The following is a 16,052-nucleotide window of genomic DNA, read 5'->3' on the forward strand; positions in this document are numbered from 1 at the left end:
TATTTTTCAGTATATGAGACTTGCACTTAGTCTAAAAATGTCTTTGCTGTTACCTATAAAATGCTTGAGAAGTGTTCACCTGTTTCATTCCTGGCCAGCACACAGGTATTTTGATAAAGCCTGTTATTAATCTGTTCGGAGAAAAACAAAGAAGAGGGGTATAGGTTTGGTTGGTTGGTTTGGTTTTTTTTCATGAGAAGGGGAGTATTTTTTTTTTTTTTAAATTAAACCTATTGAATCCCAAAGTATGTTTATTGTGCTGCCATTATCCTCTGCAATCTCTGTCAGCTGACAAATCTGCATTTACCTCACAGTAGCAAAAGTTGACAGTGTGAACCCTGACATGATGTTTTTACTATTCCCCCCCCCTTTAATTCTGTCTTCAGGAGCAATGAGTTCATACAACTAGTATCCCCATGCCTCAAAATGTGAAATACAAGGGCCTAATACGAAAATACTGTTACCTTGTAGAAGTCTATAGTAAAAGTGAGTGAAGTCGTGGTTTTTTGGGGGTGTTTTCTGGAAAAAAAAAAAATCATGAAAGCAACAAAAACAATGACAAAGGAACACAAGCCATCTATTTTATGTGCAGCGAGGCTGAGGTCGGGAAGTGGCATGCCGTGCCTGTGCCCCAGATGAAGACTGTGCCTGAGTAGAGGGTTCTGAACAGCTCTCTAGGTCTCCATATACCTGGTGTGAATCAACTGCCAGCCTGCACCCTGCTCAAACTCTCTTCATTATGTTCCAGGAGCTCCATGCAGACAGGGGCAAGACCCAGGATGAGGATGTGTCGGAAGGACCCACAAAACTCCATGATTTCCACTCCTGCAGTCAGAACATAAGGTAGCTGAAGCTAAACCTGGTTGGTCCTAATGAAAAAAACGGGTCAGGCTGTTGGGCAGCTGAGGGGCTGTCCTGGAAGCAGCGCTAGTGGCCCTGTTCCCCCAGGTGTGGAATGGGGACTAAGAAGGGCAATAGGGGATGCCTGTTCCGGTGCTGTGGGAGCAGCCCGGGGTAAGGCCAGCCTCCCCTGCCTCAGAGCAATGGGGGGGGTGTGCCTGTTCCGGTGCTGTGCGAGCAACCCGGGGTAAGGCCAGCCTCCCCTGCCTCAGAGCAATGGGGGGGGTGTGCCTGTTCCGGTGCTGTGCGAGCAACCCGGGGTAAGGCCAGCCTCCCCTGCCTCAGAGCAATGGGGGGGGGGGGGGGGGGGGGGTGCCTGTTCCGGTGCTGTGGGAGCAGCCCGGGGTAAGGCCAGCCTCCCCTGCCTCAGCGTCAGGGCTTCGGTCAGATGCAGTCAGTCACCCAGCCCCCGCCCTCGCCGTCTTCCTGGCGGGCTGAGCCGTGTCGTGGGGCTGAGCGAGCCGAGAACGCCAAGGGCTGAGCCCGCCCCCGAGCTGCCGGCGCCTCGGCGCGCAGCGCCCCCCCGCCCCCCGAGGCGCGCGGGCACGGCGGAGGCAGCGTTTCCCGCCGCAAAAGCGCACGCTGGGGGGCAGGCTCGCATGTGCCGGCGCCGCCAGCAGCCCCTTGCCGCCGGCCACGCCCTGCCCCGCGCGTGCGCACGGCGCACGGCGCCCGCCAGGCCGCAAGCCACCGCCTGCCGGGGCGGGCGCTGGCGAGAGGCGGGGGGGAGCGCGTGCGCCGTGGCGGCGGGCTGGCGGAAGGTAGCGGCGTTTCGGCGTCGGCCGATTCGCTGGGCGCGAGGCCGCGGCGCCCCGCCCCCGCCGTCGTCCCCGTCCCGTGCCCCCCCCCCTCCCCCCGCCCGGCGGCGCTGCGCTCCGCCATGAGGCTCTGCTCGCCGGCGGCGGCAGCGGCGCGCGCGCGAGCGTGAGGGCGCCGCCGCCGGAGGTGCTGCTGCTGCTGCGTCCGCCAAGATGGCGTGCGTGCTGGAGGCGCCGCTCCGCATGAGCGTCCTCTCGGTGAGTGCCGCGGCCCCTGCGCCGCCGCCGCCCGTAAGCGCGGCCGCCGGGGGGGGCGCCCGCCTGCCGCTGGGCTCGGCCTGACCTTGGCCTTGGCGGGGGCCGGGCCGCGGGCTGCGCGGGGGCCCCCGGCACCTGCCGGGCCCCTTTGTGTGGCGGCGGGGGGCCCGGCGGGCCGGCCCCGGGGCCGGGAGTGGGCCTGGCGGCCTGTGGTGGGCCGCAGGGGTGGCACGGGCGGCGGCAGGGCGGTCGTTCCCTTGTGCCTCCGCCGTCGCAGCAACTTCTTCCCAGAGGGGGTTTTCTCTTGAAAACGGCATTCCCCCCTTTTCTGAGGAGTCTGTTCCCACTTTTGTTAGAGGCACTGGCTCTTCTGAGTGTGTTTTTACCTGATGACACGACTTAGACTCTTCAGCTGCCCCGCTGTAAATGTTTTCGGTCCCTCTGAAATGCCTGTTCAGCAAAAAGAGGGTTCGTTGACGCTTTTTTGAGCTGTAACAACCAAGCTGCTGCAGAGGAGAGTACGGTCTCTCTCAGAAGTGTACCGGGCTGGTTGTGGCTAGCGAAGCATGCTCTCCCAGCCTTTGCTAGCAAGTGGGTGGTGTTTTGGTGGCGAAACGCTGATCTTCTCGTAATAGCTCTTCAGGATCTCACGACGGGGCCTTGTTGGCTTTTGCTGCAGGGAGGAGGCTGATGTGTTGCATCTGTGGGCAGGGCGCTGGTGTTGTGGAAGGGGGTCTGACAACTGCCACTAGTTCCCTTCCCTTGGGGAAAGCTGAGAGTAAGTAGAACAGCCGGTGCTGGTTGCCTAGTCCTGCTGCGCATCGGAGTCGTGCGCTGGCAGTAACAATGCAAAAGGTATAGTGTGGATGCTGCTTAAAAGAGCCAAGGTTTGGGGCTTTTTCTGTTTTTTCCTTAGAAATTCTTATTAGGTAAGAGAACCATGAAACTGACGATGTTGATAAATTCTTTATTTTTGGGGACTACCTGAAAAACTTGTTTGCCTGGATATGAATGCCCTTGTTCTGCATACTGCAAACTTAGTAGTTGATGTGGTGAAAGCCAGGATATTTTAGAAACAGAAAACGGTGGGATCTCTAAAGTCCTCTGGACTTTTGCATGTAAATGCATAGATCAGGTAGATGAAAGTCTACTGCTGTTCTCAAAAAATACTGTCATTCATTACATGGTGGAAGTTTATCTGTAGAATTTATTTGGCATAATTTAATAGTATTCCTGGAGACAAAGGAGCATTGCTGCCTCTAGATGATTCTTCTTCTCTCAGAGTTACGTGAGATCACAGGCAAGAAGCTGCTGGTGCTTCTGATGTCTGGGTGGGGAAGCTGGAGCAGATTCACCCCAAGAGTAGATACTTGCAAAAGCAAGGACGAGTTTTCAATTCCCTTATAGCTTCTTTCAAGGAAAACTCAGAAGGAAGAAAATGGGAGAAGCCTAAGAAAAAGTTGAGCTAGCAAAAAGAAAAAAAAAAAAGTGAGATAATGGAAATGCACCCTGGCACGTGTTTGTGAGAACCTGGAGGGAAAATTCCCTTCCCCTTTCCCACCCTTGTTTTTTGGAACACTTGCCATCTCCAACTTTGGATCTTCTCAAAGGGAATAACAAATCATTGGTGGATAAATATTTAGCTTACAAGCATGGTCCTGTTGCTGAGAAGAGAGTTCGCTTTGTCTCATAAAGTAGTTACGGGAATGTTATGGAGAATATTGTGCTGCTGTCCCTGTTGAAGTAGTGTGGGACAGTATATAGAAGGACAGTCTCTGAAACGTGTTGATATGTTATGATAAAGTAAGTTACAGAAAAATGTCTTGATACGAGCTTCCTTATTTTCAAGAGCTTGTTTGTGGGTATGCTTCTTGAGCAACATTAACTGCTCTTACAAACTTTTTCTTTCGGGAATCCATGTTTTTTTCTATATAGTAATTAAACGTAATAAAAGTGGAATTTAAGGCAATGCTGATAACTGAAGTAGACCCCTTTTGTGTGTCCTGTTCATAAACAACACTCTGTTAACTTGCTTTGACTCATAACATGTTGTTATCTACATTATCTTCTCTAAATCTTTAAATCACACTTGAACACAGGGTTAATTCTTTGTGTGGATATTGCCCAGCAGTAACATACTGCACATTTAAATACGATTCTGTGGTTTTTCTGCTATCTTGCCTGATAGGTTTTGTAGACTTGCTGCTGCGTTAGCCATTCCTGTTTGTCTGCCATTATATGAATTGATATAAACTATGACAATTATTTTTTTTTTTTTTTTTTTTTTTCTCCGCAGGAGGTAACGGCTAGTAGCCGCCACTATGTTGATAGATTATTTGACCTCGATCCTCAGAAAGTCCTGCAAGGTGTCATGTAAGTCATCTGAAACACACTTGGGCTGTTGCTTATGCATAGGCTAGGTTTACTTGAATTCCACTAGAGTTGTATGTCAAGGGCAAGGAGCTCTTCCTACCTTTTTTTGAGAAATCTTGTTGGAAAATTTTAATGCAAATGTGGTAGTATTGTTTTAGCAGACTATCACTCTGTAGTGCATATGGTTCATAACACAGCTTCCCAGTTGCCAGAAATGAGGTTAAACATTCTGTGAGCGTTCACTTTTTTTTTTTTGATACATTTCTTCCTTTTGCTCCTCTTCCAGGCCTGTTGAGAGTCTTTTCTCTTATTCTACTGCAAGTCAGTGTACCTGCCTCTTACTTTCTCCCCTGCTGCTGTGCCTGAGTGTTGGCTTTTTTTTTTTTATGCATGGCTTCTATCTCACTGATGGGAACTGTGAGCTGAAAGAAAATGCTTCCATAGAAATTAATTTGGATGCAAATTATATTTCAGTACTTCTGTTGCATGCCAGTGGTAAGGACTGAAAGAGTGACTAGAAGACTTGCCCTGCTGAATAGATAGTAAAACTGGTGCAAAGATCTGGTTGTTTTCTTGCTGTCCTTGGGCTATAAGCTTTCCATTAAAACCACACAGCAATGTGGCAAACAAGTCCTTGCCCAGGACTGACTTTTGGTGGTGAAACCAGTCCTTTTCAGGCTTACCAGCAACTTGCTGGCTGTGGCTACTAGCAAAACACCAAAAGACATCAAAGGACCAAGTGGATCAAAAAGCCAAGAATGTTGGTTGTGTTGCTTAGGACAGTCTGAGGTGTTTTCTAGTAGCAGATGAAAAAAATTATTCCAGAAGGTGTCCCAGGGGCAACATATCAGAATTAGTGTCCCTTAAAATACATGAAAAACACCACATGCGTAAAACTGTCCTGGAAACTTCATTGGTTGAAATCCCCCATTACCTTTATAAAAACTTCTGGTACAACACCGTAACTATGTACAGGCTCTTAACGCTTCCCTGTAGGAGAGCCTGGTTTTTCTTCGACCCCTTGGTGGTCTTAGTCCACGACTCGTAAGGGCTGGTGTGACGGTCCCAGGGGCAAGGATGTGTCTCACCCTATGTCCAAGTGGGTTGACTGAGCCGCTCTTTTCTCCCTGGCAGATGCTCTGAGCCCTGGGTGGCGCTCCCTCCCTGCTCTCCTTTCTTTTCAAAGGACTGGAACCCACAACCCTTGGTAATCCCTTCCCTATTTTTTGAGGTGTTATTCATATCTTTTGAAGTATAACTGATTTTCCAGAAACAAAAGTTTTAGGCAACATCTTTGTCTCAGCTACCATCTGAAATTCTTCATCTTGTCCATGGTTGTCAGTGGATGCTATGCTGTGATGCTTTTCTTGCATTTAAAGACAAGAAAATACCAATTTATTTCACAATAGCTTTCAAAGGGCAGATTTGGATGGTAAACCATATTTGTGATGCTCTGGTTAAAATCCTAATTCTGAGAGTATATCTTTCCTGACATTGAGCAAATCCTGTGTGGTATATTTGTTATTTTCTGAATATTGGTGGATGGGTGTGAAACAGTCCAATTTAGAAAAGTGTATATATAAAACCAGAATTTAGACTAGTGTATATAAAAAAAATTTCTGTCAGTCCAAGATTCTCTTTGGGCAGAAAAATACTGCTTTGCCCTTCTTCCTTTGACTTCAGGGTATCTGAAGAGGTATTGAAGTTGGAATGAAATGATATTTGGGGTAGACTAGAAGAGGATTAAGGTTCTACCGGAAGTGTCTGTCAGAAGCTTTATCAGATATTCTGCATACTTTGCTGGAAATCTTCGGTTCCTAAGATGTGCTGTTTTTTCACTGCATCCTGACTGAAAATACTGATGACCTAGATTTTTATTTTGATTGATGGAACTGTATGAATATCAAGGATCAGAAAATAGGCTGTCTTAAGAGGCTTTGTTTCTGCAGATTGTCTTCAGTTACAATAGTCCTGTTCTTCATATGCTATTAAAGACGCTTGAATGAATAACTTGGGTTTGGGGCTTTTTTGATTGCATCCTTGTAATTTTAATGAAAACCAACTTCTGAATGAGGTTTGATAAAGGTAAAATATAGCTAAATGCTTCTTGAACTTGAAAATCATGCCAATCCAGTTATCATCTTGTAACTTGAGAAAGCTTTTAATTACGTATTCTGAAAGTATTTAAATGATCAAATCTCCTCTTTTCCTTTCTTCCCCATGAATTGTCAGAGAGGTTGTCTTCAGAATCTTCTTTTGTCCAGGCAGTGAAGTCTTCCCTGGCTAGGAGCTTTTTCCTTTTCCTCCTTGTGGGAAAGCTGAGAAACCATTCCCTTGTGCTGTATGTAGTTCTATTGATCTTATTTCAAAACATCAAGTTTCCTGCAGAACTTTTGTTCACATCATTTCTATCATGTTCATCTGGGTAATGATAGTAGGTAGGAAGGGGACAATTGTGTGTACCTGCAAGTAAATCATGAATTTCAGTTCAGGATTTGAAATGTTGAGATTCTTACAAGTACTGCCTTTTACTGTACCTGATAATGAAATATTTAAAGTGTGCAAGGCCCACATCTTCATACCCACGTCTGTATTGCAGTGTAAGTATCTACCTTTCTATTTACTGTCTTCATAAATGAGCAAGCTTAATATAGTAGTTTCCTTCTGTAAACCTAAACTCTATATTGTGGTCATACATATGCTTGAGGGGTCTTACAGGTTAGCTTTGTGTCTACTTAGGTGCTCTTTTAAACCTTTCATCTTCTACGTACTGTTCTACAGTTCAAATTTTCTCAAATGTGCTTTGACTGCATTCTGCAAGGTCAGCATTAATGTCAGGTGTGCAGCTATTGAATACATTTAATGTTGACAGTTGGCTACCTCAGACAGGTACCGTAGGGGATTAAATATGGTGTTATCTCAGAAGTTCTCTTAAATGTTTTGCTGTTATTGGCAGAGGAGCAGAACATAGGTAGCTCTGTAAATTTCTGCATTGTTATAAGTGCTTCATTTGTCCCAAGATGATTGCTGCAACATCATCCTGTGCTTTGCAGTGTGGCAGTGTTTAGTTTTTTTAAAAAACAATTCTGGGTGGTGGTCCTTAGACTATCATTTGCTCTTCACCTGCTCTTAAGCTCAGGACCACATCGTTCAGATGCAAGACTGATACCTATTTTTGTCCTCTGATTTATTTGCTGGTCAGGAGCTTCTTTGAGAGACATTTTGTCATGCTTACATTTAGGCTGATGTCTTCAAAGAGGCAGTCTGTCATTTTACAGAGAGCTATGTAATTCCATCTCAAGGGCTGGTTTTGAAAGGAGCATTCTTTCTGACAAATCTGGCTTACTCAAGGTCCCAACTGTTTCTCATCAGGCTGTTCCTCAGCAGTCAGAGGGTGTCATCTTTTAAGGCTTGTAAATAATCATCTTTGTGGTGCACTGAGAATTCCTATGCTACTGCTGTTTCTGTCCTTTATGGATGTGCTTGTCCAGCCAGCTGGAGTTACTAGACAAGCATTTTCCAAACTTGTGTGAGCATTTTCTTTCTCAAGAAAACGAAAGAAACATCCTATAGAAATGGTACTTGGTACTGAAGAACCAATTTCAAAGTGTATGTCTAGGGAGCATGTCTAGTGCTGTGGTGGGAATACTGGTACAGATCTATGCAGTATATTTAATTTGAGTTACATATGCTTTCTACACAGTATGACTTTGAGTGTTTGAGAATTGGTGGTGTTGATAAGGAAAGCGTAATAATTGGTATATGGGTAAGAGCTTGCGGACCACTTTGGATCTGACAGTTATGTTTTTAGGGTCCCTGCAGACTTAGATTGACAGTGCCGCAGTGGGTGGTGGTTATGCTCAGTGTTTTGAAGACTCTGAAACTGACATTTTAGTATAGCCAAGATGTAATTTGGCTTACCTTTGTGGTAGGTTCTTGGATGCAAAGTTAGGTATGTGTTAAAAGCTCCTCTAAGGGACAATGGACTTGTACTTGCATTTGACTGAAGATGTTATGTTCTGCTTGCTGGTTTCTTCCTTCTTCAAACAGAAGATATGACAAGGTAGTCACAAACCAGAAAAAAAAAAAAAAAACCTTATATTTTGAATAGTAACACTGCTTTCATGGAACCTGTCTTGTATCTCTTTTGTGGTCGGTTGCTTTGAAATTAATTGGGAACACCTCAAACAGTGTGTGTTTTTTACATCCAACCTTTCATTCATGTATTCTTGGATTTGAAAAAAATGTTCCAGGTACATGTTTAGATGACTGTATAATAGTGTCTTGCATTTCTCGGCTATGGCAATTGGAATGAGAGCATCAGTGCAGTGTTCCACACATGCCTGCAGGGAAAGCTCTGTGAAATATAAGAGGCAGCTTCATGGAGTGGGAAGAGAAGAAATTCCCATCTCAGTTCTAATGGAGCAACAGGTACCCCCTTCAGACAGTTATGAAGAGGCTACTTCTGCCTCTTGTTCTTCATGTCCTATTAAACAAACCTTCCAAGACTAAATAGTGAACAGCACTTGTTCTCCCATTGTGCATCCTGAACATATGCAGTCACATTTTCAGTCTCTCAATGGGCACTTCCGAACCTAAATTTTCTGTAGGAGCCATGTTTTGTTCTTTGCATATTCCCTTGCTTCAGTTTTCACCAGAATGGCCCTGTGGAAACAGAGCAGTCCTTAGAGCATTGTGCCTGTTATACTTGCCTCTGTGCATGTTTGATCAATTCTGTTATCTCCTAGACAGTACTCTGTAGTAAATGCATATTCTTTCAGATGTGATAGAGAGCTTTGAGGTCTAATTAGCTAAAAAACAAATGATGTAATTTTTTGAAGTGTTGTTTTTGTGCAGTGTCATTCATGCGTTGAGGGAAAGGGCTCCTGAGTCTCTTCTGCTGATATTTGTGAGCTTCAGGATAGGCTCTTTGTGGCTTAGAAATGGAAAGCTTGTTCTTTAGGCTGCAGAATCTGACAAAAAATTTGAGCAGGTTTAGGTGATACTGAGAGGGTGCTGGGAGCACTACTCCATTTGTTGATTTCTCCTTTTCAAGAGGTAAGCTGAGGAATCTAATAGCTAGATAACCTTTTCAGAGGGATAGAAGATGAAATTGAAAGGCATCGAACATAATTTGAGAATTAAGTAGCGCTCTGTGAAGAGTGGTTTTCAATATAATAGGTTTTGTAGAGTCAGATGGAAGAATGGTGTAGATACAGAGGGAAGAGAGAAAGATGCAATAGGACGAAAGTGTGTTCCTGTCATAGAATGAGATACTCTTCTCGCTTTTGTGCTTTCTTTGTAATGCAGCAAAAGGTACAAATGCATAATACTATTTTTTGCAAGTAAATTGTTATGTATTATAACTCCTGGTCTAGTATTTAGAGGTTGGCTAAACTTTAGGAAATTAGGTACACCTATTACATTTGGGCAGCAGTCTTCAGCTTAATAGCGTTGTTTAATATTTCAAGCCTTGCAGTTACCACTCTGAGCCTGTGAGAGAGGATTGATGATTAATAAATCTGTTTCAGTGCTGCCTTTCAGAAGGGCACGAAGCCACTTTTCTCCAAAATCCCTATCTTGATGCCAGCCTCAGATAGGGTTGCTGTGATGATTTCAAGCTGTAAGTAGGATGAAAGAGGGGAAACAACTTCTGTCAGTCTACCTGATGTAGCTGGAGAAGATCAAGTGAGTATTGGTCACAAAAGTCTTGAGGACTGAGTTAGAAGTGGCAAACTTCAAGCTGAGCACAGTTGGATACTCTGAGGTCATTCAGAGTTTAACTTAACTTTATTAATCTGTTAGACAAATCCAGAGGAGAGGTGGTTGCCTGTAAGGGAGGGCAAAACGTAGCAGGCAGCTGAGGGAGAAATAGTTGTTATGCCCTTTGGGGGTGTGTGTGGGGTGTTATTAAGACTGAACTAGAGGTTGGGCCTGAGGCATGTGTGCCACAAAATTAGCAATGCTATCGAGTTTTGTGATTCTTAATATTTGGAGTTTGATTTTTTTGTTTTTTGGTTTTTTTTTGTTCTAAGCTGCCAGTTCAAATTGATCGGAATCAATATTAAAAAAATTGAATTTACTTGCTTTCCAAAACAAGCTCATTTTCAGTTTGCAGTATGGAACTATGTTCTTTTAGGCTAGCTCCCTGTAAAGGGTTGACATTTCTAGTAACATTCAAAGAACAGAACTCTGTTTACCAATTAATTTGTCTACCAGATGATTAAAATTTTTTCAGTATGTATGCTGTATTGGTGATGCTGAACTGATAACTTACATGTGCTGATTTTTTTGTTTGTTTGTTTTTTAATTTTATTTTTTCTTTGGGAATTGTAACATACTTTAAACATGCGTTGTCTGAAATGTCCAGTAACTCCCCCATACATAGAATGAGAGAGTTTATTTGGATATAGATAAATGGTGGAGCTTTTGTCCTAATGAGCGCTTACAAACACCCATTTGAAAAAGAAAATTTAGGCATGACTAAAGCATGTGGAGGCCAGTACATCTTAGCTGATAGCTGTTTGGAGCTAAAAATCCGAGGCTATACTTCCATGTCAGAAAGAGTTTAGATTATTATGATCCAATGGGTAGTAGCTATGTCAAATTAACAGGTTTTGGTGATCCTTCAGTGATTGCTGGCCTAAGGTGAAGTGGACAGAGTGTCATACAATATTACGAGCTCACATCTGAGAACAGATAAGCAGGTGCTGGAAGGCCATTTTAAGGTATTTTCCTGTACTGAATGAAATTTAAGAGTTCTCTGTGTGAATGACTTGTGGTGGACAACGTTCTTTTGATAATGAGTGGTGGGCTTAAAATGGGAGAATGGACAAAAATAACTTTAAATCAAGAGACAGTGAATGAAAAAAGTGCTAGAGAAATGTACTGTTACAGGATGCCTCTTTGCTTAATGAAATTTCATTTAATTTTTGCTTCAACTGTGGGATATACTGCTAAATACTGAAGGCACTACTTCATCCTGGGAGGGGAAATATCCTTGGGGGGGGATAGAGACATTTGGGGGAAAAAAAAAAAAAGTAATATGGTTATTTATATTTGATGGTTTGGGTCATTCATCTGAAGCAGCAGTGGTGAAGGCTGTTCTTTTCATGTGGTCTGGCCGTTTCAGGATAGCTCTGAAAAAAGTATTTTGCTGATCTGGTGTCACAGAGCAGGAGATCTCTCAGTTTCTGAGAGTTCTGCTGAACTGCAGCTGTTTTCCGCACACCTCTCTTTGGATAATTCTTTGTCAGTCAACCTAGAGATTTGAAAGGAACTTGAGTTGAAACTGCAGCCAAAGACATGGAGAGCTTAGGTTGTTAAGCTTGGTATAGAAGGCTAGCATGTGAATTGACGTAAGCTCTTACATGGAAGTAAAGATTTGATATGGGAGGTTTCTTCAGTCTGTCACACACACACATAGCAAGATAGTGCTGGAAACTGGGATAGATTCAGGGTAGGAATAAGGTATAAATATTTCTAACTACAGGTATAGATCATTGAAACTGCTTACCTTTCTGTTTGGTAGACTTTCCTTGGAAAAAAAACTTATGACAAGGTAAGTTGCCTCTCCAAAGAGGACACTTCAGATAGGAGTTCGAGTGGTTTCTGTGGCATTGTGATATGGAGACGCTGGATTACATGATCATTTTTAGCATTATGTATGTTAAATTCTACTGTTCTGCATTGTTGTAATTATAGCCACATGCTATTTTTCTACAGCACTTTGACTTTATACAGTGTCTGAGAGTACAGAATTAAGAGTGGGAACAACAATGGATTTAGCATTTCCTTGTTTAAATGTTGAGTTTGTTTAGTTTGCACTGTATGTTAATTGTGTAACAGTTCTAAGTGTTAAAACTCAAACAAGTTGGGTAACAGTGTCTCTATGTGCTACTTTGTTCTTTCCTGTAAAATCATCATTTTCTTTGCATCAACTGGTATTTTTTGAATGGGATTAGCAATCTTGAAACTTTTCTTCCCAACCTGATGATTAACCTTAAAAATAAGCTGATTTATGATTTCTGTGGTTTGCTTGAGTTGGCTGGAGTTTTTAACATTTTATTCACTTGTTTGGATTAGTAGTCATGTTAGTACAAACATGCTCCTTGCTAAAAGGGTAGCAAACAACTCGCTTGTTGGGTAATTAACAGATATTCAAGCTGTAGTAGTGTCCATCTTAGAAATTAATTCTGTCAAAATAACGATGGACATATTTTAACATGCAAAATTTGTCATTAATTCCTGTTGTTGATTGTTTTGCATTTGTCCATAAAAATGGGAGAGTGGGAGAAAGGGAGAAGGAAGAGGAGGCAAAAGCTATAGAAAGCATAATTGTCAAAACTTCAGCTCTACAGTTGGCTTCTGGATCGAGTCCAGCCAGTCCAGATACCATTTGCTTATATGATACTGAAACTTAGAAACGCTCCTGAAGTTGGGGCAGACAGTTTTTATTTGAGCTATGTCCTTGTATCAGCTACCAGTACCTCAGCTTTTTAGATATTTGCATTTTGAGTTTTTTAAAACCTTTTCAGAATGATGCTTTGTGTCATTCTATTGTTCATAATTTTGATCAGCCTCTGGTAGATAAATCTTCTGGTCTGACAATGCATTGTTTTGGATGCTTCCTCTGTGTGCGCAGTTGTCTCAATCTCTTGTAACTATTTCATGCTAAAAGTGAAAACATTAGCTTGAAGTGTCTATGACTACTTTCCCTTCTGTGATTTGTTCATCTCGTGTTTGATATCCTTCTCTGTCTAGGAACTGCTTGAATATGGCTACCTACTCTATTTTCAAAAGACATAAGATGAGAAAATATCATGCAGGCTGTTTATTTCCTCCTCTTCTGTGTATTTCCTATTGCTGCTTCCTCATCAAGTCACTCTAGCTTGTTTCAGGATCTTTTGTGTTGCTTTGCTAGAAGGTGACATAGGAAAGCTCCAGGGCTTCCTATCAGAATTTTAATATTTCTTATGTTTGTGCTTGATTTACTGTATTTAAAATGTAGGTAAAACCAAATCCTCATTGAGTCGTCCATGTATCCATGTTGCTCTCTCATGATCTCTTTTGCAGAACAGGTGCAGGTATCAGGGCTTGCTAGGAATGCTTTAGAGGTCTGTTCTTTCTCAGCTGGGAAGTTAGCTCACACCAGTTAAGAGAACTGCACACTAACTATTGGACACATCTGGTGTTTTTGTGGGAGGAGTCCCAAACTTACAGTCAACTTCATGAAGATGTTGAACTTCAATAATTTCTGCTTAGGACAAAGTTCAGCACCTCAACTTGCTTCTACAATAATAGTTTACATTGACAGACTAGAATGCTAATTTTCTCAGGACTTGGACATTTCATAATACTAATTTTTATTGGCTAGGAGTCATTAAAATTTAAAGGCCGTATTTTACTCGCAAATTGTTATATTTAATATTGCTTCTTGCTTATCTGAAGTAGGCTATATCTGGTGCCTTTAAAAAATCACACATTAAGCATCAGAATAAAACATATTAACTTCATACACAATTGGCAGATTAGTTCCTCTTGTAACTCTTGTCGAGCTGCATTTGGATGGAAATTAGGGTTGGGGGGGGTGTTTAATGTACTCCTAAAATATTTTATTTTAAACAATCATACTGTGCTAATACACTTACAAAAGTAGCACGCATTGCATTTTATTTATAGCTAATTAATCAAATGGATTGGTTCTGGGTTGCTATGTTCCAAAAGATTGTTAGAGCTGATAAACCTCACCTGATGATAATTTTTTTCCCCTTTTCTGGAGCTTGTAGGAAGAAAGTAAGTCTTTCTGCTTTTCCAGTCTCTAGTTCGTTTCACAACTTAAAACTGAGTGATCACAGGATTGAACTGTTGAAACTATATTCTTATTTCTTTAAGAAGCAATAAGAGATGGAAAAAGCTGGTTTAGCGCTTCAGGAAGCAATATATCCAAGTGCTTAGCTAGGATCTCTTTGCCGTATTTTATTGTTGGCAGCCTATATTATCCTGCTTTAAAGTTTTTTTCACATAAATTGCTCTATTGCATTATAGTAAATGTAGGCATAAATATCAGCTATCAGATTTTAAATCTGTGCATTAAAATTACTGTAATTCAGGTTATTTTGTTAAATGACTGAATTTAGTTTGAATCTAAACTATTAGATTTAATACACAGGATACTAAAAACAAAATAACCCCCAAAAACCAACAACAAAAAACCCCCGAAAAACAACCAACCTCAAATGCATCTTAAGAAAATGCATCTTAAGACCTCTGTTTTATGAAAGCTTCATGGTTTGTCTTTTGGCTCTGTAGAAAGCTACCTTTATGAGGCTGAGAAACTAAGTAGGGCTGGAACATACTAGGTATGTGTAAGATCTGCATTTTTCTTCTGAAGCTGCTCGTGCTGTGCTGTTGCCTGGCAGTAGGGTTGATAACCTACCTGAGAGCTTGGAGCTGATTATTGGAAAGCCTGTGTATCTTCCTCTCCTGGATCATGGTCTTCTCACAGGTTAGGCCTACAATCACCATAGGCTAATTGTTCTTTTGAAGTTCTCATCTCTTCGTAATTGTGTTTTTGCTGCTGTTTCCTTCTTCCTCATTTCAAGGACTCCTTTTCACAGTAAGAAATGGGAGCAGTGTGCATGACATTTGGAAATAAAGTGGGTATCCAGTTTTGGACTACCAATTTCTGAGGTTTCTTTGTTAACCTCTTGTAGAAGATAGCCATCTTTACTGCTTTTCCTCCTTGGATGAATCTCATGTCATCTTGGATCTGAAATCAGTCAAGCTCAAACTTGTTGGAGATGATGTTTTCAAATAAGGGAGTTGCCCTCAGTTTTTCCAAGGTTCATGATTCACCAAGGACCTGGTAGACTAGGACAGCACATGGTACTTCTTTACTTCTTATGGAGATTAGCTTCCTGATTGGGAAAATCTCCATAAAATGTAGTGTGGAATCACATAATTATTTTTCATAGTAACCGAAAAAAAGTCTACTATTATTCAGCATTGGATTATGGCAGTTTAAGGATATTCTTGGTTTCCATATCCACCTGCTTCCTATATACTGAATAGGTTCATTTCTGTAAGTGGTAAATTTGAAGAGATAAGCATGGCACGGAACTTGGGAGTGCCAAGGCATAATGCACACAAATGTGATCTTTGCTGAGCTTGTCAGAGATCTCTGACAGTTTTTGGTCACCTTATCAATTTGAAGGTATTTTACTTGCTTGCCAGTTGAAGTGGTTGAATGTGCATGTGTTGAATTTGTCAGAAATCTCAAGCTTGTTGTATTTCTTGTCTGTCTGCCATGACCTTTCTGAGTAACGTCATGCACTAGGATGGAAAAACTCATCTGAATCATTTACAGATCAGGACTGTGACCTCACTAAAACTCTCAATGGGAGTGTTATGGAACTTGGCCATGTTTCTGCCACTTCTAAAAGGGTCTCTAAATCAAATTCTGGTAGGCAGTACTTATTAAATGGTTGAAGGTTAGCAAGCCATTCTATTGTGGAGTTGGTGCAGGAGTCACAAAAGTTTGTTGGGTTTTTTTTTTTTTGTTATTTTGGGGGTTTTTTTAAACACAAAATAATGTGTAAAATCACCTGAGTGGAGCATTAAAATGTTACCAAAATCTGTTAATTCTTCAGAGTGCTTGGCAAGTGCCTTCTCTTTAGTTTCTCAAGATGCCTTTGCGGATATGTGATACGATGCAGCCTTTCTGATGACTTTGAGAACTGGTGCCTAAGGATAACAGGGAGA

General features: G+C 42.1%; 1 protein-coding gene across 8 annotated transcripts in view; it reads left to right on the plus strand.

Annotated features, from left to right (window-relative positions):
- The first annotated feature begins 1,847 nt into the window (after positions 1 to 1,847).
- ARMC8 (armadillo repeat containing 8) overlaps positions 1,848 to 16,052 on the plus strand; it is a 77,215-nt gene continuing 63,010 nt past the window's right edge. For 7 of the 8 annotated variants that reach the window (XR_012831336.1, XM_075717100.1, XM_075717101.1 and 4 more), the window contains exons 1-2: positions 1,848 to 1,916; positions 4,213 to 4,289. Coding sequence is in view for 6 of the 8 variants with exons in the window: in XM_075717100.1 (XP_075573215.1) it covers positions 1,872 to 1,916; positions 4,213 to 4,289 (122 nt within the window). In the remaining 2 variants the exon portion in view is untranslated. Of the gene's footprint in view, positions 1,917 to 4,212; positions 4,290 to 8,698; positions 8,721 to 16,052 lie in introns of those variants that run through there. The other variant, XM_075717103.1, reaches the window with a different exon arrangement.

This window comes from Pelecanus crispus, chromosome 9 (genome assembly GCF_030463565.1).
Source record: "Pelecanus crispus isolate bPelCri1 chromosome 9, bPelCri1.pri, whole genome shotgun sequence".
In the NCBI taxonomy this organism is placed as follows: Eukaryota; Metazoa; Chordata; class Aves; order Pelecaniformes; family Pelecanidae; genus Pelecanus; species Pelecanus crispus.